This window comes from Mus musculus, chromosome 10 (genome assembly GCF_000001635.26).
Source record: "Mus musculus strain C57BL/6J chromosome 10, GRCm38.p6 C57BL/6J".
Classification (NCBI taxonomy): Eukaryota; Metazoa; Chordata; class Mammalia; order Rodentia; family Muridae; genus Mus; species Mus musculus.
Window position 1 is genome coordinate 116,017,595 of NC_000076.6, and position 24,270 is coordinate 116,041,864.

Here is a 24,270-nt window from a genome sequence, read left to right on the forward strand (position 1 = left end):
ATCCTAGCCTTTTAACAACCTCATTTGACCTCTGAGGGCAATGACACACAGGCGTGGTGGACAGACAGGCATGCAAGCAAAATACCCCAATACATTATTTTTTAAATTAATGATAAAATCTTAGGTAATTATTTCCATAAAACACCAAAGACCGTTCCTTTCCTTCGTATTACACGGGTGTACTTCCCTACCCTGTAAGTATGACCTCCCTGTTTTCAAGCACTCCAGTCAAAGACTTGAGGCTTGAATTTAGTGGAAGTACAAAGATTGGAAGAAAGAAGCCTGGGGTGAGCTCATTGGCAAGAAGGGGGCGCTCTCGGAATATCCCGTTTGCTTAAACACAGCAGGCTGTAAGTGGGAACATTTGCCCAACCAGGCCAGAACTCGCTGCTTGCCTATGCTTCACTAGGGTGGGGACATACTGGGAAACTGGTCAGCCTGCAAGCATTTAGTTGCCACAGTGAGCTGAGTCCACGCGTGATTCAAAAATGTGAGGAAGGAACCAGATGAGTGGCCCCCTCCACTTCCCTCCTTGGGTTTCTGTGGTCCTGGCCCCGCCTCTTCCCTCCCCACTCAACTCCTCCCCCCGCCCAGATTTAGGAGGAACTCTAGGACCTCAGATTTAGGAGGTCCCTAAAGCTAGCCTCCAGCCCCTCCTCCCCCTCCTCCTCCTCGTGGAGCTTGTTCCCCTCGCAGTCTCAGCTAAGACCCGGAGAGGTGGAATTTCGATTTGAAACTCCCTAGCCAGGGCCGGAGCTGGGCATGCTCAGTGCCTCGGTGTGTCTCGGCTGCTGCTAGCTGCACAGGCAGCAGAGGCGCTGCCTGGCTCGGAGGCTGGCACTAGAGTCCACCCCACTGTCACCACCGGCTGCGGGCTTCCAGAAGGCCAAACTCTCACCTCTTCTGAGCGTCTTGCCCCCATCAGCCTCGAGTCCCCATCTCCCGCAGCATCCTACTCTCGTATCTCCCCATCCCTTGCGGAGAGGAAGCAGGTGCTCGGTTCTGTAGGCACGCCACAGACTGCTCTGTGTACCCCAGCGGAGGACCCTGTCATCGGATGCCCGGGATCAAAGGACTCTTGGCAGTGGTTCTCTCAAATAGCACTTAGCCTAGAGTGGGGTTGCGGCGGAGTTTCTCCTCTGACCCTCAATGCACACACTATGAGGAGAGCGGTCGGCTTCCCTGCGCTGTGCCTGCTTCTTAATCTTCATGCTGCAGGTAAGGGCTTGCGGGGTTCAGAGCTGAAGCTAAGGAGAAGATGGGAAACAGCACACGCTAGAGGACTCCAGGGAAAGCTTGCCTGGCAGAGAAAGATTTGGGATAATGTCTGAGGGGTGAGAGAGTGCACCTGTTGGAAGGCTAGGGCTGAAAACTTAGGCTAAATTCAGCTCTCCCTTCTTTATCTTGCATGGCGAAGAGTGAACAGTTTTTAATGTGAATATAGATTTGGTCCCCCCTCCATTGAGCTTTCCTGCTTGTGCTTCTAGGCTTTGCGCTTGGTTGCACATTTTACAGGGAAAAAGAGATGAGACACCCTGCTGGATGAAGCCCTTCCTACTGCAGCGGCTACATCCATAAGATCTCCCAGTGTAGCGAGCGCTCACGGGGATGCCCTGTCTGTAACCTGACGGTCTGCATCTCCGCCCCTAAGAGCCAAATGCTCGGTTTATTCATCATGCTGCTCTAGGCTGCTTTGGCCCCTGCTCTTGTCATTCGGGTTTTCTGAACCAATAAGAGGAAGGAAAGGTTTCAAACCGGAGGCTCCTCTCTATTTCAGCACCACGGTCAGTATCCGCAGTCAGTAAAGAAAAACCCAACCACGCTGACAAGCCTGGGGGTTTTTTATCACTGTGTCCCCAGGATAGATTGGATGGGAGGCAGCGAGAGTGTAAACACATAAAAATAGATTGGACACAAGAATCACTGTGTAGTTCTAGGGATGCACAGCTGATAAAGTGCCTAGGAATTTTATATTCGGTGTCACCTGGCTCCTCTAACCCTGTGGACAGGCTCACTGGACTGCACCCTAGGTGATTTTCACACACGGGAACCAAAATAAAACATGGCAGAGAGATTTCAGGAACCCTGCCGAGACCGCAGTTGTCCATGCAGTGATCCTGTAGCAAGCACAGACCTTTTCTTTGAGTTTCTTTCACACGCATTCATTTCTCTAAGTACACCGAGTGGGAGTGTATTATGCTACTGTGAACACACACACACACACACACACACACACACACACACACACCTACAATCCTTGTTATAGTGCTCCAAAAGACTGAGTGTTTTTTTTTTCATGTATGCAATGATGGGAGTGAGATGTAGTACTTTTTTTGTCCCAGCAATTGCTATTTAAATGCATTGTGAATTTAGAAACAAACAATGTATAGGAACAATAAGGCTATAATTAAGGATGTGTGTTAATTATCATAGATACAATATTACATTGTGGGGTGTTCAGTGGTTCTCTGGTATCTTGAAAAACCAGTGGGAGAAAAAGCTATGATTTGGTCATTAAATTATTTGCAAACATTTCATTGCCACATGTAATTATTTAACGTTAAAATATATGATGATGAAAACATGAACACTGTTATTGTTTTACATCCAATACTGTTTAATGGTACAACTGAAAAAATAGCCATTGCCAAAAAAAAAGTTTTCATTGCTATCCAGTTAAGTAATTAATTATCTGATAAAATACATCAGTGAAGTTATTCTTGAAAATTATGTATAAACAAATGTTAGGGATTGTAATTAATGCATACTAAGTAGTTATAAGCTTGAAATTATAAATAGACTTCATATTAAGCATGCAGAAAACATTTCTAATTTATTATGGATGAACCCTGGGGATAAGGGAAATAGAGAGCATTTTCTCATCAGAGGTGAAACCTGGAAGTCTGCATCCCTCGATGAAGTCTGCATCCCTCGATGATGTCTGGAGGTTTGCCAAAGTGTGTATTACAAAAGTCAAAGCAAATCTATAATCTGCACTTTGCCTTCTTAACATGTAAAAAAAGATTAAAAATAAGATTATCCAGCCAAGTTTAGTTTCATAAGGCAACTGGTGATTTACTACATATTTCAGGTTTCAATTGCAGTATGCTACATATACATTAATTGTATTTGTATTTAATACAGTGCTTTGGAATGGTGTCTTGTCAAAGCAGATTACAAGTCTGGGATTGTAATTGTCTTGCCAGTTTCATTTTGGATTCATTTTTAATTTTAAACAGCAATTTGTGGGTCACAGGCTGTCATCAGATTAAAATGCATCAGAGCTACCTAATATTACTGTTTGGGCTTTTCATCAGAACTCAAATAAATGTGGCTTTCTTGACCTCTGCTCCCACAGATTTAGGTAATCAGAAAGTAAGTGGCTGGGAGAGCAGAGATCAAGAAGCCTCCAAGCCTTTTACTTGTTGAATATCTGAGCTTGTCTCTTGTAAAGAAAGCCACATTCCCAGGGCAGAGGCTGACTCTATTTTTAGAAAGGACAGTGACACCTATACACATTAGCTGCTTGGCTGAAAAGCTAATTGCTCGATATCAGTCATACCCAGGTTGCCAGCAACTACTTTATGGTGGTATCACAAATGATGGTATCTTAGGATGCTCGACAAATGGAGTAAATTAAATAATGAGATGGACTGTAAGTGTTCTCAGCTGTGCTGGGAATTGTTGCCTGGGGCATAGCCATGTCTCTAACGATAAGGCTGGAAATTACTTTCAATGTGAGTGTCATCTCCAATTACTTGGTATGGTTGCCTATGGCATGGTAACCCCAAGTTCTGGCAGTCTCAATAGGGGGCAAACTGTGATATGTTTGTCATGTCTGTGGGAAGGGCAAACAGTGCAATGCAGTTGTCATTCTTGGGTAAGGAAGGCCAACGAAGCTGCTTAGCTCATAGCTAAGAAGTTGAATGACACGTGACAGCTAATTGCCACAGATCTAAAGAAACAAATCATACTTATCGTCCAGCCAGTTGCTTAAGTTGCTTAAGGCACAAATAACAAGATGCAGTAGTGCCAACTGACAACATAGTCTGGAAGAAAAAAAAAAAACACACAGGCTCTCAGACCTATTACTATATACTACAAAAAATTCAAGTTCCCAATATAGCTAAGAGCACTAACATCCCATCCCTTCAGCCAATTTCTCCCACCTATGAAGTATTCTAAGATGCCATCGATAACGTCCTCATAAAGTAGTTGCTGGAAACGTAGGCAAAACTGATTCTAATAGAATAAGCCACCATTGTGTTAGTGGTGACAAATCCTTTTCTCCTTAGCTGTCCTTACTCTTCGAATCTTCTGGGATCCAATAGAGCAAAGAAATTCCAGTTTAAAAGCCCACTTCATAGATATCCAAGTGTTAACCAAAAGCCATGCCAATGGGAAGATTGCTTAAAGAACAACCGTGTGGAAGACTCACAGACCGCTTATTTACTTCAGTACTCATTCATTCTTTGCCCAATGAGTCATATTCCATTTGAGGAGATTATGTTAATGTGGTAGTACTTTCAATGCCAAGGAGTAAATTTTTTTGTGATATTCTCAAAAGTTATCATCTAAAAGCTAAAAAAACAAAACAAAACAAAACAAAACAAAACAAAAAACCAACGAATGTTGTGATAGTAAAGAGATTGACTTCAACCCATGCACTGGAAAAGGTGACTTCAGATTGCCATCCTGTCCTTCCTGTTGTCCTGTCTGAATGACATACATTTCTTCAGGGTATGTCTCAAAGGTGTTCCTCTATTCTCCAAGAATTATATAGCACACCTCTTCAGTCTCCCAAAGGGACAGAGTGCCTTTCATGGAGCCATAAGGATATAGGAAGTCATTTGCAGAAATTATATGCTCAAGAAAAAGAGCAATCTAGCATAAAAAGCATTGTGTTTTCAGATTATATCATATCCTTTGGTTGTCCAATCTCAAAGATTAGTCAAACCAAACAGCCCTTAAAACATGCAAGGTCTACAATATTCTATTTCTCTCCTTTCTTTCTTATATACCTCCACCACTTTCCTCTTTAAACTTATCTCTGCTCATATTAGTCTGTCTGTTCCTAGAAGGATCTTGCATAAGTTTTTCTTTACCAAGGAAAGCCATTTCCTGGATTAACCTATCCATGATTTGAGATCTTGGGCTTTACTAACATGTGACCTTTTAGTGGAAATTTCTCTTGATAGATTCTTTCATACTTCTCTCTCTAAAATTGATATCATCTGCTCCTCTACCTTCTCAGAGGTCACACATTTCATATACATATACTTTTCTTAATTTGCTTATATTCTCCTTCTCTATATGGAAGTATAAGCCCTTTAAGGATTTTTTTTATGTATTTTGTTTTTGCTGTGTCTATCAGAGATCATGTCATGTGGTGTGATGAGATTTTTTTTTTCCACTCACCTCAGATAGGAAACCCACAGCAGACCAAAGTACAAATAACTGCTAAACTGCAGTTTGGTAAACCAGTGAGTTTTGGAGACCACATGTACAGGAATATGGGTAAGAGAATTATTTTATAGAACAATGACTCGAAGACAGTTGTATCACCAAAGACCACCTTGGCATGGATGGTTAGCTCTCAACAGCTGGGAACCTGGCAATGCCATTCCTGGAACTACAACACATTGGAAAGTATCATTTTCAAGTGACTTGGTTAGCTAAAACCTCTTCCAGGAAGCCTCAGTAGCTTGGCTTGTCTGAGAATGACTCTTTCCAGTCTTTAATGTTTACTCTTAAGAGGGAGGGGCCTAGTCAATCTGGTCAACTTCTGGAACTTCCTGAAGCTATTTTGAGTTGTTTCTTTCTGGTTAAGGATCTTCCCTCTAAGATAGAATGTTTTAATATCTGAAGAAACTGCTACACCAAAAGGAGCTACTTGGCATAAATGTTTCTAACTTTTCAGTATTGTTTAACAGTTGCTATTTTCAAGAGATTATTTTTGTTACTCTCTACTTAAGTTCATTGGATAACTGTATTCAGAGCCATATATCAGAGATCCCAAATCCACATTTCTAGCTCAGATAACCCTCCTGAATTCTAGTGATATATTTTCTCATTAAATAAACTCATCGGTTACTCCACAAGAATGCAATATCCAACTGTTTATATTCTATGCATGGGTATATAATCCCTCTTATTTTTAATCTTCCATGTCACAGAGAATAATGCCAAGATGCCCATAACCTAAGCCTAAAACCATAACCTATCCTAGACCCTTTGTACTAATTTGATCATTGCTGTGACAAAATCTAGGACAAGAAGCAACGTAAGGGATGGAATAGGTGTTATAGTTTACAGTCTTAGAGAAGATACAGTCCATCATGACTGGGAAGGGATTACAGTCAGAGCAGAAGGAAGGCTGATCACACTCGGGAAGGAAACAGTGAACAGGAAGCAGAGCCAGGCTATAAAGCCTCAAAGCCTGCCCCAGTAGCCTACCTCCTCCAGCAAGGCTGCAGTTCCTCAATTTCTCACCACCCTCCCTAGCAGCTCTACCTCTTGGATACCAAGCATTCAAACACATGAGCTTGCCGGAACATTTCATGTTCAAATCACAGCACCCTCCCTATAGTGCTTTATCCTAAAGATGCTCAATTCTTGAAACCAAGTCTTCTCCACACTCACGTCATGCCGCTGCCTTGAGATGGTTCCTTGTTATTCCTTTTAAAAAATCTTATATCAAACCTGTCCTTCACAGCAGCAGCGGTCGCCATCTTGGTCCGGGACCCGCCGAACTTAGGAAATTAGTCTGAACAGGTGAGAGGGTGCGCCAGAGAACCTGACAGCTTCTGGAACAGGCAGAAGCACAGAGGCGCTGAGGCAGCACCCTGTGTGGGCCGGGGACAGCCGGCCACCTTCCGGACCAGAGGACAGGTGCCCGCCCGGCTGGGGAGGCGACCTAAGCCACAGCAGCAGCGGTCGCCATCTTGGTCCCGGGACTCCAAGGAACTTAGGAATTTAGTCTGCTTAGGTGAGAGTCTGTACCACCTGGGAACTGCCAAAGCAACACAGTGTCTGAGAAAGGTCCTGTTTTGGGCCTTCTTCTTCGGCCAGGAGGAGGTCCAAATACAAGATATCTGCGCACCTTCCCTGTAAGAGAGCTTGCCAGCAGAGAGTGCTCTGAGCACTGAAACTCAGAGGAGAGAATCTGTCTCCCAGGTCTGCTGATAGACGGTAACAGAATCACCAGAAGAACAATCTCTAAACAGAGTCAACTATAACTACTAACTCCAGAGATTACCAGATGGCGAAAGGTAAACGGAGGAATCTTACTAACAGGAACCAAGACCACTCACCATCACCAGAACCCAGCACACCCACTTCGCCCAGTCCAGGGAACCCCAACACACCTGAGAACCTAGACCTAGATTTAAAAGCATATCTCATGATGATGGTAGAGGACATCAAGAAGGACTTTAATAAATCACTTAAAGAAATACAGGAGAACACTGCTAAAGAGTTACAAGTCCTTAAAGAAAAACAGGAAAACACAATCAAACAGGTAGAAGTCCTTACAGAAAAAGAGGAAAAAACATACAAACAGGTGATGGAAATGAACAAAACCATACTAGACCTAAAAAGGGAAGTAGACACAATAAAGAAAACTCAAAGCGAGGCAACACTAGAGATAGAAACCCTAGGAAAGAAATCTGGAACCATAGATTTGAGCATCAGCAACAGAATACAAGAGATGGAAGAGAGAATCTCAGGTGCAGAAGATTCCATAGAGAACATCGGCACAACAATCAAAGAAAATGGAAAATGCAAAAAGATCCTAACTCAAAATATCCAGGAAATCCAGGACACAATAAGAAGACCAAACGTACGGATAATAGGAGTGGATGAGAATGAAGATTTTCAACTCAAAGGTCCAGCAAACATCTTCAACAAAATTATTGAAGAAAACTTCCCAAATCTAAAGAATGAGATGCATATGAACATACAAGAAGCCTACAGAACTCCAAATAGACTGGACCAGAAAAGAAATTCCTCCCGACACATAATAATCAGAACATCAAATGCACTAAATAAAGATAGAATACTAAAAGCAGTAAGGGAAAAAGGTCAAGTAACATATAAAGGCAAGCCTATCAGAATTACACCAGATTTTTCACCAGAGACTATGAAAGCCAGAAGAGCCTGGACAGATGTTATACAGACACTAAGAGAACACAAACTGCAGCCCAGGCTACTATACCCAGCCAAACTCTCAATTAACATAGATGGAGAAACCAAAGTATTCCACGACAAAACCAAATTCACGCATTATCTCTCCACAAATCCAGCCCTTCAAAGGATAATAACAGAAAAAAACCAATACAAGAACGGGAACAACGCCCTAGAAACAAGAAGGTAATCCCTCAACAAACCTAAAAGAAGACAGCCACAAGAACAGAATGCCACCTTTAACAACTAAACTAACAGGAAGCAACAATTACTTTTCCTTAATATCTCTTAACATCAATGGTCTCAACTCGCCAATAAAAAGACATAGACTAACAAACTGGCTACACAAACAAGACCCAACATTTTGCTGCTTACAGGAAACTCATCTCAGAGAAAAAGATAGACACTACCTCAGAATGAAAGGCTGGAAAACAATTTTCCAAGCAAATGGTATGAAGAAACAAGCAGGAGTAGCCATCCTAATATCTGATAAGATTGACTTCCAACCCAAAGTCATCAAAAAAGACAAGGAGGGACACTTCATTCTCATCAAAGGTAAAATCCTCCAAGAGGAACTCTCAATTCTGAATATCTATGCTCCAAATACAAGAGCAGCCACATTCACTAAAGAAACTTTAGTAAAGCTCAAAGCACACATTGCGCCTCACACAATAATAGTGGGAGACTTCAACACACCACTTTCACCAATGGACAGATCATGGAAACAGAAACTAAACAGGGACACACTGAAACTAACAGAAGTGATGAAACAAATGGATCTGACAGATATCTACAGAACATTTTTCCCTAAAACAAAAGGATATACCTTCTTCTCAGCACCTCATGGTACCTTCTCCAAAATTGACCACATAATAGGTCACAAATCAGGCCTCAACAGATTCAAAAATATTGAAATTGTCCCATGTATCCTATCAGATCACCATGCACTAAGGCTGATCTTCAATAACAAAATAAATAACAGAAAGCCAACATTCACATGGAAACTGAACAACACTCTTCTCAATGATACCTTGGTCAAGGAAGGAATAAAGAAAGAAATTAAAGACTTTTTAGAGTTTAATGAAAATGAAGCCACAACGTACCCAAACCTTTGGGACACAATGAAAGCATTTCTAAGAGGGAAACTCATAGCTATGAGTGCCTTCAAGAAAAAACGGGAGAGAGCACATACTAGCAGCTTGACAACACATCTAAAAGCTCTAGAAAAAAAGGAAGCAAATTCACCCAAGAGGAGTAGACGGCAGGAAATAATCAAACTCAGGGGTGAAATCAACCAAGTGGAAACAAGAAGAACTATTCAAAGAATTAACCAAACAAGGAGTTGGTTCTTTGAGAAAATCAACAAGATAGATAAACCCTTAGCTAGACTCACTAAAGGGCACAGGGACAAAATCCTAATTAACAAAATCAGAAATGAAAAGGGAGACATAACAACAGATCCTGAAGAAATCCAAAACACCATCAGATCCTTCTACAAAAGGCTATACTCAACAAAACTGGAAAACCTGGACGAAATGGACAAATTTCTGGACAGATACCAGGTACCAAAGTTGAATCAGGATCAAGTTGACCTTCTAAACAGTCCCATATCCCCTAAAGAAATAGAAGCAGTTATTAATAGTCTCCCAGCCAAAAAAAGCCCAGGACCAGACGGGTTTAGTGCAGAGTTCTATCAGACCTTCAAAGAAGATCTAACTCCAGTTCTGCACAAACTTTTTCACAAGATAGAAGTAGAAGGTATTCTACCCAACTCATTTTATGAAGCCACTATTACTCTGATACCTAAACCACAGAAAGATCCAACAAAGATAGAGAACTTCAGACCAATTTCTCTTATGAACATCGATGCAAAAATCCTTAATAAAATTCTCGCTAACCGAATCCAAGAACACATTAAAGCAATCATCCATCCTGACCAAGTAGGTTTTATTCCAGGGATGCAGGGATGGTTTAATATACGAAAATCCATCAATGTAATCCATTATATAAACAAACTCAAAGACAAAAACCACATGATCATCTCGTTAGATGCAGAAAAAGCATTTGACAAGATCCAACACCCATTCATGATAAAAGTTCTGGAAAGATCAGGAATTCAAGGCGCATACCTAAACATGATAAAAGCAATCTACAGCAAACCAGTAGCCAACATCAAAGTAAATGGAGAGAAGCTGGAAGCAATCCCACTAAAATCAGGGACTAGACAAGGCTGCCCACTTTCTCCCTACCTTTTCAACATAGTACTTGAAGTATTAGCCAGAGCAATTCGACAACAAAAGGAGATCAAGGGGATACAAATTGGAAAAGAGGAAGTCAAAATATCACTTTTTGCAGATGATATGATAGTATATATAAGTGACCCTAAAAATTCCAACAGAGAACTCCTAAACCTGATAAACAGCTTCGGTGAAGTAGCTGGATATAAAATTAACTCAAACAAGTCAATGGCCTTTCTCTACACAAAGAATAAACAGGCTGAGAAAGAAATTAGGGAAACAACACCCTTCTCAATAGCCACAAATAATATAAAATATCTCGGCGTGACTCTAACGAAGGAAGTGAAAGATCTGTATGATAAAAACTTCAAGTCCCTGAAGAAAGAAATTAAAGAAGATCTCAGAAGATGGAAAGATCTCCCATGCTCATGGATTGGCAGGACCAACATTGTAAAAATGGCTATCTTGCCAAAAGCAATCTACAGATTCAATGCAATCCCCATTAAAATTCCAACTCAATTCTTCAACGAATTAGAAGGAGCAATTTGCAAATTCATCTGGAATAACAAAAAACCGAGGATAGCAAAAACTCTTCTCAAGGATAAAAGAACCTCTGGTGGAATCACCATGCCTGACCTAAAGCTTTACTACAGAGCCATTGTGATAAAAACTGCATGGTACTGGTATAGAGACAGACAAGTGGACCAATGGAATAGAATTGAAGACCCAGAAATGAACCCACACACCTATGGTCACTTGATCTTCGACAAGGGAGCCAAAACCATCCAGTGGAAGAAAGACAGCATTTTCAACAATTGGTGCTGGCACAACTGGTTGTTATCATGTAGAAGAATGCGAATCGATCCATACTTATCTCCTTGTACTAAGGTCAAATCTAAGTGGATCAAGGAACTTCACATAAAACCAGAGACACTGAAACTTATAGAGGAGAAAGTGGGGAAAAGCCTTGAAGATATGGGCACAGGGGAAAAATTCCTGAACAGAACAGCAATGGCTTGTGCTGTAAGATCGAGAATTGACAAATGGGACCTAATGAAACTCCAAAGTTTCTGCAAGGCAAAAGACACTGTCTATAAGACAAAAAGACCACCAACAGACTGGGAAAGGATCTTTACCTATCCTAAATCAGATAGGGGACTAATATCCAACATATATAAAGAACTCAAGAAGGTGGACCTCAGAAAATCAAATAACCCCCTTAAAAAATGGGGCTCAGAACTGAACAAAGAATTCTCACCTGAGGAATACCGAATGGCAGAGAAGCACCTGAAAAAATGTTCAACATCCTTAATCATCAGGGAAATGCAAATCAAAACAACCCTGAGATTCCACCTCACACCAGTGAGAATGGCTAAGATCAAAAATTCAGGTGACAGCAGATGCTGGCGAGGATGTGGAGAAAGAGGAACACTCCTCCATTGTTGGTGGGATTGCAGGCTTGTACAACCACTCTGGAAATCAGTCTGGCGGTTCCTCAGAAAATTGGACATAGTACTACCGGAGGATCCAGCAATACCTCTCCTGGGCATATATCCAGAAGAAGCCCCAACTGGTAAGAAGGACACATGCTCCACTATGTTCATAGCAGCCTTATTTATAATAGCCAGAAACTGGAAAGAACCCAGATGCCCCTCAACAGAGGAATGGATACAGAAAATGTGGTACATCTACACAATGGAGTACTACTCAGCTATTAAAAAGAATGAATTTATGAAATTCCTAGCCAAATGGATGGACCTGGAGAGCATCATCCTGAGTGAGGTAACACAATCACAAAGGAACTCACACAATATGTACTCACTGATAAGTGGATACTAGCCCCAAACCTAGGATACCCACGATATAAGATACAATTTCCTAAACACATGAAACTCAAGAAAAATGAAGACTGAAGTGTGGACACTATGCCCCTCCTTAGAAGTGGGAACAAAACACCCATGGAAGGAGTTACAGAAACAAAGTTTGGAGCTGAGATGAAAGGATGGACCATGTAGAGACTGCCATATCCAGGGGTCCACCCCATAATCAGCATCCAAACGCTGACACCATTGCATATACTAGCAAGATTTTATCGAAAGGACCCAGATGTAGCTGTCTCTTGTGAGACTATGCCGGGGCCTAGCAAACACAGAAGTGGATGCTCACAGTCAGCTAATGGATGGATCACAGGGCTCCCAATGGAGGAGCTAGAGAAAGTACCCAAGGAGCTAAAGGGATCTTCAACCCTATAGGTGGAACAACATTATGAACTAACCAGTACCCCTGAGCTCTTGACTCTAGCTGCATATGTATCAAAAGATGGCCTAGTCGGCCATCACTGGAAAGAGAGGCCCATTGGACACGCAGACTTTGTGTGCCCCGGTACAGGGGAACGCCAGGGCCAAAGGGGGGGAGTGGGTGGGTAGGGGAGTGGGGGTGGGTGGGTAAGGGGGACTTTTGGTATAGCATTGGAAATGTAAATGAGCTAAATACCTAATTAAAAAAAAAAAAAAAAAAAAACCTGTCCTTCATAATAATGTCCTAAGTAAATTCTACAAACATGCGGAAGTCTCTTTATAAAATTGTGACACTGCTTTTTCCTTTTCTTGGAATAAAATCCAAATATACAAACATGATGAGGTCTCTCTCGATCAGGTTGTCCCTAACTGTGGCTTCATTTTCTGTCACTATTCTCTTCAGGCCACACTATTGTCAGACTAATGACCAAATTCTGTTATTGTCTGGTACATGTCTCGCCTTTGTTTTTTCTTGTTATTTCTTTTCTCTTAACTATTTTGTTTTCAAGATAAGTCTTACTTTAACTTCATTTTTGATCATATATTGCCTACTTTGACTCCTTCCTTAATATCCGATCTTATTTAAGCAACTTGCCTAAATTTTCCTCCTAGACAGGTGCATTCCTCTATCAATACAGTAAAGCAGCATTTTGATGCTCTTAAAGAAAACATGGATTGTAATTATTACATTTGATACCTACTTCATATAAATTTCCTTGTGTTATCAATAAATTTTCAACATACATATTTCAATTATTATTCCAATATGAATATATTTCAATAAATAAATATATTTGGAACATATGTGGTGATATAATGTTGGTGAATTGATGCTAACAAATAGGTTATATCTTATTTTAGTGAACATGAACATAAGAATTTACTATTCCCTCAACTGAATGTATATTTATTTGTAACAAGGAAGTAAATAAGTAATTGGTTTGATTTACAAATAGATTATGTTTGTTTTCCAAATGATTTATAGAGTCATATGTGATGGCCTCTTCCTAGATCAATAGACAGTCTTCTATAACTTTTTACAGGTTCATAACAATAATCAAGTCAATTTTGTTTTTAAAAAGTCAAGCATCAGATAACAAACATGGGACAATAATTGGACACTAAGCAATATACTTGATATTACTATTTCTGATTATCGATTGACTATCATCTATCTTGTAAGAGGAAACATGGATCTTTCCCACATTCAAAATCAAGATGAAAATTAAAAAATAATCCCACTCTCTTTTTCTGCCCCAAACAAGAATATAGGCATAAAATATCAGAACAATTAGGTAGTTGCATAATTTTTCTTTCTCTCATTTTATGTATAAGTGGCTTTATAAAATGTTGTTCAATCACATTTTTATAGGAAGAATACATATACACAGAGTGCAGATTGTTTTGTGAATTATAAAAAAAGTCACTTTATAAAGATCACACAACAAAATTCCATTCATATCACCACTATTATTCAGTGTAACATGGATGATATAGTTTTGGGTAAGCTTATTGCTACACTTATTGAAAACTATTTTGTGAAGTCAAATTCAAAAAGAGAGTGGAATCCCCATTTCCATTTAAAGGGATATTTTGAAAGAACCAAGTGCTTACAAACATTAGAATGTCACCAATGTTTCCCCATAGCTTTGTAATAGAAAAAAATTAAAAATAAGCTGTTATGTTTGAACCAAAATTTCTAATGCCAATGTATCATATTATGTTATTATAAGTGCCTATTATAGTAATGACTTTTTGCCACAGAAAGATAATTAGCTAATTTATATTGTGAACATTAGCACATTTCATTTAAATAATTTCAACTCATAATGACTATTTAGACTTTCTTGTTAATCAAATCTCACTTGATTTTAACATATTAAGATAGCGATATTCATTAAAAACACAGCTGAATGGACCAGCAGCAAAGCAAAACTCATCATTGACACTAAACAACCCCAGATCAATATCAATATCAATAGTGAAGCCAGCACTCTCTGTTCAATTGGATATGAGTTATCTTTTTCTTGGTTCAACTCTGAAGCAATGTCCATTTTCCGACTTAAATAAGAGAAAACAGTCTAAGACCATCTTAGACTGTTTAGACACGGGGAAATCTTTGGGAAGGAGTGTTTAACAAACACAGATAAAGCAACGCAGAATGACTCACTGGTAGAAGTCAATATTTACAGAAAGAACAAGAACTGGTAGCTACTTTATCAAGTTAATGATCCAGTTCTTGATCCAGATGGGACAGAACATCATGTATAAGTAGTCAGCCCCCATCATTTGATGACTTTTATTTATTGGTAAAGACACATATTATAGGATGTGAGAAATATAATACCACCATAAATTAGGTTGAGAGATGATTGGCCCATTAATATAAAGGTAGTTTGTTTTTTTTAATGACAAGCAATTTATACTGTGTTCTTGATTTCAGATGGGTTTTAATTTTTTTCCAGCTCTCCCTGGGAGTCACTGACATAGCATGAATAAAGAGAAAGAAAATTGATGAATTATAGCAGGGTGGTATTCAAGAATTAAATGGGATAATATACACAAACCTGTACTATTTTCATAAGATCCTTGTAAATTATATGCATTACTTGATGAAGGCAGGAGAGAAGACATATAATAGTTAACTGACATCACAAAGCAATCCCTCCTTTCAGCACTTACACCTATGTTTGAGGAGCATGCATATGCTCATACAAATTGTGCATTTCAGGTGGCATCTGAATTTTTCATCCATTACATGCATGAACCTGAACACAGATGCAGATTTGTTTAGCATGAAGTCTAAAACATCTCTCAGTCCCCAAATCTTTCTCCCAAAACTTCCCCTAAACTCTCATCTAAATATTGTCTCCAGCATCATGCCTTAAAAAAAAATCTGGATGTGAGACACGGATTTACTTTTGGTCTCTCTGGTGGTGAGTGGAAAATATGTAGCATATTAATACCACAAATCTGAAATATCTAGTTCCTGCTGCATCGTTTTGCCTGGTGGATAAACCAGAAATTTTTAGAAGTTGTCTTAAGTCTCTCTGAAGATACACAGGGCAAGAAGTTCAAGCATTGACCAAAGGCTGCCATTCGGAGCATTAAAGGTTTCCCTGCTTCTGTGTGCTGTGTACCAACCCTTTTCTATTCAGCAACCGATTCTCTTCTGCTTACTGGTTTTAGCTCATAGAAATTCTAGTCCACTAGACTCAGGGTTCACATGGAGAACTGTCTGGGTTTCTGTAGATAATGGAGAAGACAGGGTTCTCTGGACATGACGGGACATCAAGGAAGGGTTGTGAACAGCAAGAACATATATTAGGAATGGGTAATGATAGTCTCAAGTCGCCAACATTCTCCTAACACTCAGTCTACCCAGTTATTCGTCTCTTCTCTGTGAAAAAAAAATGTTGATTTCAGGTAAATGGATAATCTTAAGATCTATTCTATTTCATTTGGACTGTAGTACATCTGAAAGCTTGTTCCGGTTACAGAAATTTTTTCCCACAGAGCTTTTCTTCTCTGTAAAAATCCAAAGACACAGTCCAGTGGTTGGTTTGATGCCTCTGAGCATGCTCTGACAACTGAGAAGATCTGTCGGGTAGCACTCGCCATTTCTCAGAAGCCTAATCCAACTGGGTGTGGCTCCTGGCAAGCCTGCGTGCCTCTGAGCCTCACCTGAACATGAGGACTCTGTCCACTGTCCACCTTTGAGCACTTTGTTTCCTTGGATTCTGACTGCTTGATATTATCTTGATGACCTGAAAATTTACTTGCCACACACTAATAGAATGCTTGAGTGGTGAATTTTATCATGTTGCTTGCAACTTCTAAATCTGACCACATGTAGAAAACATTGTAGCAAATTGTTACATGAAAGTGAAAAGGGTTTTCTCTCAAGGTAAACTTTGGATTTCATAGAGGAAATACAAATTTCTCTATAAGAATAGAAAAGGAGAGAAGGTAGCTTCATGATGTGTTAAACCGTGTTCTAAATACTTTGGTAATATGGGAGAGAACGTATACACAATTGTATTTCAGAAACAATGGGATTATCAGATAAGTCTCTTTTGTCATAAAGGCAAGCAAAACACTTCAAGTACTATATTGAATAGATATGGAGAGAGTGGGCATCCTTGTCTTGTCCTTGATTTCAGTAGGATTGCTTCAAGTATGTCTCCATTTAATTTGATATTGGCCATTGGTTTGCAGTAAATTGCTTTTATTGTGTTTAAGTATGGGCCTTGAATTCCTGATCTCTCCAATACTTTTAACATGAAGGGGTGTTGGATTTTGTCAAATGCTTTTTCTTCATCTAAGGAGCTGATCATGTGATTTTTTTTCTTTGAGTTTGTTTATATAGTGGATTACGTTAATGGATTTTCATATATTGAACCAACCTTGCATCCCTGGGATGAAGCCTACTTGATCTTGGTGAATGGTGGTTTTGATGTGTTCTTGGATTCGGTTTTCAAGAATTTTATTGAGTATTTTAGCATTGATATTCATAAGCGAGATTGGTCTGAAGTTCTCTTTTTTTGGTTGGGTCCTTGTGTGATTTAGGTATCAGAGGAATTGTGGCTTCAGAGAACAAGTTAAGTGGTGTTCCTTCTGTTTCTATTTTGTGGAATAGTTTGAGGAAAATTGGTATCAAGTCTTCTTTGAAGATCTGGTAGAATTTTGCACTAAATCCATCTAGCCCTGGGCTTTTATCTGTTGGGACGTTTTTAATGACTTCTTCTATTTCCTTGTGCGATGTGGGTATGTTTAGATAGTTTACCTGCTCTTGATTTAACTTTGGTATGTGGCATCTGTCTAGAAAACCATCCATTTCATCTAAATTTTCTCGTTTTGTTGAGTATAGGCTTTTATAGTAGAGCCTGATGATTTTTAGAATTTCCTCCATTTCTGTTACATCTCCCTTTTCATTTCTGATTTTAATAACTTGTATACTGCCTCTTGGCCCTTTAGCTAGTTTAGCTAGGGGTTTATTTATCTTGTTGATTCTCTCAAGAAACCAGCTTTTGCTTTGTTGATTCTTTTTATTGTTTTCTTTGTTTCTATTTGCTTGATTTTGGCCCCAAATTTGACTATTTCCTGCCTTCTACTCCTCTTGGATGAGTTTGCTTCTTTTTGTTCTAGAGCTTTCAGGTGTGCTGTTAAGTTGTTAGTATAAGATCTCTCCAGTTTCTTTAGCAGTGCACTTAATGCTATGAACTTTCTTCTTAGCACTGCTTTTGTTATGTCCCATAAGTTTGGGTATGATGCATCAATATTTTCATTAAATTCCAGGAAGTCTTTAATTTCTTTCTTTATTTCTTCCCTGACCAAGTTATCTTGATTAAAGAGTTGTTCAGTTTCCCAGTGTATGTGGGCTTTCTGTTGTTTTTGCTGTTATTGAAAACCAGCTTTAGGCCATGGTGATCTGATAGGATGCATGGGATTATTTCAATCTTCTTGTATCTGCTGAGATTTGTTTTGTGACCAGTTATATGTTTGATTTTGGAGAAGGTAAAATGAAGTGCTGAGAAGAAGGTGTAATCTTTTGTTTTAGGGTGAAATGTTCTGTAAATATCTGTTAAGTCCATTTGGTTCATAACCTCTCTTAGTTTCACTGTGTCTCTGTTTAGTTTCTGTTTCAATGACCTGTCCATTGGTGAGAGTGGGGTGTTGAAATCTCCCAGTATTATTGTGTGGGGTTCAATTGTGTGTTTTGAGTTTTAGTAAAGTTTCTTTTATGAATTTGGGTGCTCTTGCATTTGGGGCATAGATGTTCAGAATTGAGACTTTCTCTTAGTGGATTTTCCCCTTGATTAATATGAAGTATCCTTCATCATGCTTGATAACTTTTGGTTGAAAGTCTATTTTATTGGATATTAGGATGTCAACTCCTGCTTGTTTCCTGGGCCCATTTGTTTGGAAGACATTTTTCCATCCTTTTACTCTGAGATAGTGCCTGTCTTTGTAGTTGAGGTGTGTTTCTTGTATGTAGCAAAATGCTGGATCTTGTTTGCATATCCAGTATGTTAGCTTATGTCTTTTTATAGGTGAGTTAAGTCCATTAATATTGAGAGATATTAAAGAGAGATGACTGTTGGTTCTTGATATGTTTGTTTTTGTAGGTGGTTTTATGTGCTCGTGGGTCTCTGCTTTTGACCTTGTTGTGAGATGCTTAATATCTTGTCCTTTCTTTGGTGCAAGTACCTTCATTGTGTTGGAGTTCTCCTTTCAGGATCCTCTGTAGGGCTGGGTTGGTAGAAACTGTTTGAATTTGGTTTTGTCCTGGAATATTTTGGTTTCACCCTCTATGTTGATTGAGAATTTTGCTGGGTTTAGTAGCCTTGGCTGCCATTTGTGTTCTCTTAGTGTCTGCATGACCTCTAACCAGGCTCTTCTGGCTTTCATAGTCTCTGTTAAGAAGTCTGGTGTAATACTGATAGGTCTACCTTTGAATGTTACTTGGCTTTTTTTTCTTTTTTTCTTTTTCTTTTTTTCTTTTTTTGCCTTGCAGCTTTTAATATTCTTTCTTGACTCTGTGCATTTAGTGTTTTGATAATTATGTGAAGAGAAGATTTTCTTTTCTGGTCCCATTTATTTGGTGTTCTATAGGCTTCTTGTACCTTTATGTCCATCTCTTTCTTTAGGTTGAAGACATTTTCAGGTCCTTTGAGCTGGGAATCTTCATTCTCCTCAATTCCAATTATTCTTATATTTGGTCTTTTCATTGTGTCCTGAATTTCCTGGATGCTTTGAGTTAGGAGTTTTTATGTTTTGAATTTTCTTTGAAAGTTGTGTCAATCTCTTCTACGATATCTTCTACACATGAGGTTCTCTATTCTATCTCTTGTATTCTGTTGGTAATACTTACATTTGCAATTCCTGATCTCTTTCCCAGGTTTTCCATTTCTAGGTTTGCCTCCATTTGTTTTTTCTTTATTGTTTCTACTTTTACCTTTAGGTCTTGGATTGCTTTATTCAATTCTTTTACCTGTTTACCTGTGTTTTCCTGTATTTCTTTCAGTGAGTTATTGATATCCTTCTTAAACAATGCTATTATCTTCACGAGATAGGGTTTTAGGACAGATTCCTGATTTTCAGGTGTTGTTTTCAGGGCTTGCTGTGGTGGGAGAACTGGGTTCTGATGATGCCTACATATTTTGGCTTCTGTTGCTTATTGTCTTGTGCTTGCCTTTCTCCATCTGGATATCCCTGGTGTTTGTTGGTCTGGGTGACTGTATGGAGTCTGCCTCTTTTGTCCCTAGGTTGTTTGAGGTCTGCAGGTAGGCCTGCAGCCCTGGCTGTATCAGATCACCAGTGGGGCCTTCCAACTGGAGGCTCTTCACAAGGGCAGAGAAGTTGATAATCTGTTGCCCTGCCTGCAGTAGATCTCTTGGGAGGCCTTCAGACAGTTGGGTCTTCAGTGGAGCAGTCAAGCTGTTGTCCAACTGCTCTGAGTGCAGCAGGTCCTCAACTGTTCTAAGTGCAGTGGATCCTCAACTGCTCTGAGTGCAGTGGGTCCTCTAGGATGGATCGGGATATGGAGTCTTTAAGGAGGCAGACCAACTAGGGGTCTGCCCCGCTGCAAGGACTGGGCAGAAGGGGCAGAAAGGACAGAAGGGGAGTGGTATTCGGGAGGGTGGGGGTTTTGGTAGGTAATGGCAGCAGGTCCTCTAGGATGGATCAAGATATGGAGTCTTTACGGAAGCAGACAAACTAGGGGTCTGCCCCAGCTTCAAGGACCAATGGGTTACTTTTTATGCTAATCTAAAGAAAATATTTTTTCAAGTCAATGGGGACAGTTTCTAATTGCTATGACTACTTACTTGTAAATAATTATATTTCATTATTTATGTATCCAAAAGTGTATATAAAATTACATTACTTCATTATTTATCAAGTACCCTTGAATCCTGTAATTTCTTCAGGGATTTCAGAAATAGGAGAAGGTTCCCATTTTTCTGGCTAAGAAAAGCACTCTAGCCATATGGGCAGTGTTCTGTACTCCAGCTTCCTCCAAGAGAGCAGATCTTGGGCTCAGTGTAACATTTATTTAGAATTCAACACACATTTCTGTCAACCTCCCCTCCAGGCAATGAACTCCATTCTTCCAGAACTGGGAGACATCTGACGCCTTCCATCTGAGCTGTTATATATTGTTTATTTTTTCCAGCAAAATCTGACTTATTCCAATTGTCATTGTCCCAAACTGTATTGCTTTTACTGTATTGTGTTCCACTCTGTAACAGACACCTATTCATAAAAAACAACTCTATTAAAGATGAGTGGTAATCAAGAAACAGGAGACGAGCCTCCCATGACAATTTTTTCCATCAGCACATAGCACCACTGAAACTTTCCCGCAATGGCTGTCCACTCGAGTTTCTCGTGGTACAGCTCAACTTTCAATGGATGAGAAAATTTGGAAGAAGAAAGGGCACCCAGTGTCTTTATAGTGCAATGCAAGTGAAAAATAGGGAACTGCTTTTCTGTTCTAATGGAATGCTGAGGGACTGTGGTAGTGAGTATGTCAAAGATTGCATAGGAAACATTTACAGGTGCTTTAGCTGAAACCATTCCTTATTTGGGGACTCAGGTACTTCTCTAAATAGAGGAGAATATATCCTGCTGTGCCCTCACAGGCCTTACTCTGCTGTTGTTGTTTTAAGCTTCTAATGTAGACAAATCAGATACGTAACTAGTCAAACACATGGCTGTTTAACAGTCCAGCACCTCCCAGTGAGACTGTTTTCCCCTTTTAATAGTAAATGCTTATAGGCTATATTTCTGGGAAACTAGTGGGGGCTTTCTACTTCAAGCCTCTTGGGTTCTGTGTGTGTTTGCAGTTTTAGCAAATGCAGTTCTTGACATCTTACAGAAATCCTGGTTTCATTTTTATTTTTGTAACAAGAGAGTTGGTCTTTAAGGATGATCATGGTTATCAACTTGGTTGTCTGTTATCCATATATATATATAGAACAAGCCTGTATACACAGAGAAATATATAAATATGCAGAGGTATGTTGTTAGAGCATAAAAGGACATGCAAGCAGAAGTCAACAAAACTTGTTAACACAATCACTATTGACTCTTTCAAACCGCCTGCATAATATACCATTATGATCAATTGGAGTAAGCACTTATGCCTTGAGAGGTGGTCCTCACAGACCTTGACCATCATATCTTGGGAGGCTGTAATGTGTAAATTTCAGTGATGTTATATGCCTACTTTTGACTGAAGATTGGCATTGTAGTGATGTTTAGGGCATTCACTACCAATATAGCTATAGAACAACTGAATGTTTTTTTCTAATGTTTTCCTTCCTACATTCAAGGCTCTCATTTCTTGACCTTGCTGTTTCTATAAGCGCCAAAAAGTCATTTTTTTTATATGCATGGAAAAGCAGTTTTAGAGAAAATCAATAGTAAGCAAAAACTGACTAAATAAATCACAACTTTTCCTTTATGTAAATCCATTTCTATGCTGCTTATAGACTTGTGCATTTTATGTAGACATTGCCAAGAAAAAGCTCCTGATATTACCAATTTCACTCTCCTCTCTAGAGAAAAAAAAGGGATAACAGTGCTTAAAACATAAGTGTCAGAGATCCCAATGGCCTGTTTTGATTGCTCCTTTTGGAGGGCAGGGTGTTTTTAAAATGTTGCTTCAGACTTTCCTTCCAATCATAATTCAGAAACATAAAACTTGCTGTGCAAAGACTTATTGTGAGGGATCTTCCAAAGACCACTGGACCTTCTGTGTCTAGGAGTAACCTATATTAAATTTGAAGTAACAAATCACAAATGTACTCACTCTGGCCAAAGAGTTTCATAAATACCCCTTTTTCCTTGTGAAAATCTCTTCATGTATCATTAAGGTCATAACCAGAAAGTAATACCTGTTTATATCAAAACGCACTGGTTATTCTCATGCAAATGTTGGCTTTTTATAATAAAAAGCACTCTTATTTGGAAAGCAGATGTGTGGCTTTAAAAGGCCACTTAGTAAGCATTCTGTGAGAAAGCCTGCATCCCTCCGGAGAAACTGCCCGTGAACAGCCAGCAACCCAGGAAAAACCCTGGCACACATCTTCCTGAACTTTGTCTTTAAATGACCTTTCAAGAGGAAATCTTTTGATGGTGCTTATGATGTTGGCTAAATGGTTATGCTGTCAAACTGCAATCTAAGTATGAATATAAAGCTGTTCTGCTCATAGATAGATAGATAGATAGATAGATAGATAGATAGATAGATAGATAGATAGATAGATAGATAGGGGGCTGTTGAACCTCCAGTGTCTTCCTTTCATTCACTCTTAAAGTGGCTTCTTCCCACTTTGCACATAGAAAGTAAAAATATCAGAAGATCATTCCTCAACCTCTGTCACCAAACTGGTGGCATCTGTGAACTTGTCTATCTCTAGAAAACTTTATACTAAGGAGAATGCTTGATTCTGAGCAAAAGCTCACCCAGAGTCTGCACACTGGGTCACATCTCTGATCACCCCAGTGTAACTCAGCCTCTCCTTCTCTCAGTCCTTACCCTGCATGCTGACAATCATCTGCTTGTTTTTTAACACTGCAGTCTTTTTCTATTGAGAATGTCAATTAAATAGGAGACACGATGATGTTCTCTCGGTGTCTTCTTTCACTCCGTCTAAAACCTCTCAGATTTATTCAAGTCACATGGATCAACAGTTCATTCATTTTTAGGATGATTACTACTTCACTGTATAGATTATCAAAGTTTATTTATTCATTAACCTTTTGAAGGATATTTGAGTTATTTCCATTGAGGCAAATTTATTAGTAGAGTTGCTACAAATTTTTAAAAATATTTTTGTTTGAATATAAGATTTGATTTCTCTAAGATTTCTTTGTGGTAGGTGTGCAAAGAAGTGAGTTTGCCATATCCTATGAACGTGCATGTTGAATTTTAGGAAAACAGCCAAGCTCTTTCCCTGAGTGCCTCTATTATTTGAATTCTTACCGAAAAATCTGAAGCCTCCTTTTTTTAGGTCTTTATTAGCACTGGATATTATTAGCAATTTTCATTTGAAATTTCTGAAACAAAATTTACATCATACTTTTAAACATAAGTTCGCTAATGCCTTACTGGCATTAATTAATGCACTTCAAATCTTTATCCCATGTATAAATTGGTTTATCTGCCAGCTGGTGGATTTTGAGAGGTCTTTATATATCCTGATGACATCTGTGGTGGCTTGAAATTCTTTCCTTTCAATATGTAGGTGGTCTCTCGTCTTCCTAGCAGTGTCTTTCACATAACAAAAGGAGTTTAATGTCAAATACATCAATTTTTATTATGTATTTTATTTTATGTGATGTCTATGTGGGAATGTGTGTATGTGAGTTGATGTCTCCACACAACTCACAGGCAATAGATTCCCCTGGAGGTAATATTACAGGTTATGGGTGCTAGCAATGGGAGTCAGTTCTCCCCTTCTGCCATGTGGGTTCTGGGAACCAAACTCAGGTCAAAAAGCTTGGAATTAGGTACCTGTACTCCCTGAGGTACCTCATCAACT

The 24,270-nt window shown here is 39.3% G+C and overlaps 1 protein-coding gene across 2 annotated transcripts in view; it reads left to right on the forward strand.

Annotated features, from left to right (window-relative positions):
• Positions 1-593: 593 nt before the first annotated feature.
• Ptprr (protein tyrosine phosphatase, receptor type, R) overlaps positions 594-24,270 on the forward strand; it is a 256,745-nt gene continuing 233,068 nt past the window's right edge. Inside the window, exon 1 of one of the 2 annotated variants that reach the window (XM_006513382.2) lies at positions 594-1,218. In XM_006513382.2, coding sequence (XP_006513445.1) covers positions 1,161-1,218 — 58 coding nt within the window. In that variant the 5' untranslated portion in view covers positions 594-1,160. The remainder of the gene's footprint in view (positions 1,219-24,270) is intronic. The other variant, NM_011217.2, reaches the window with a different exon arrangement.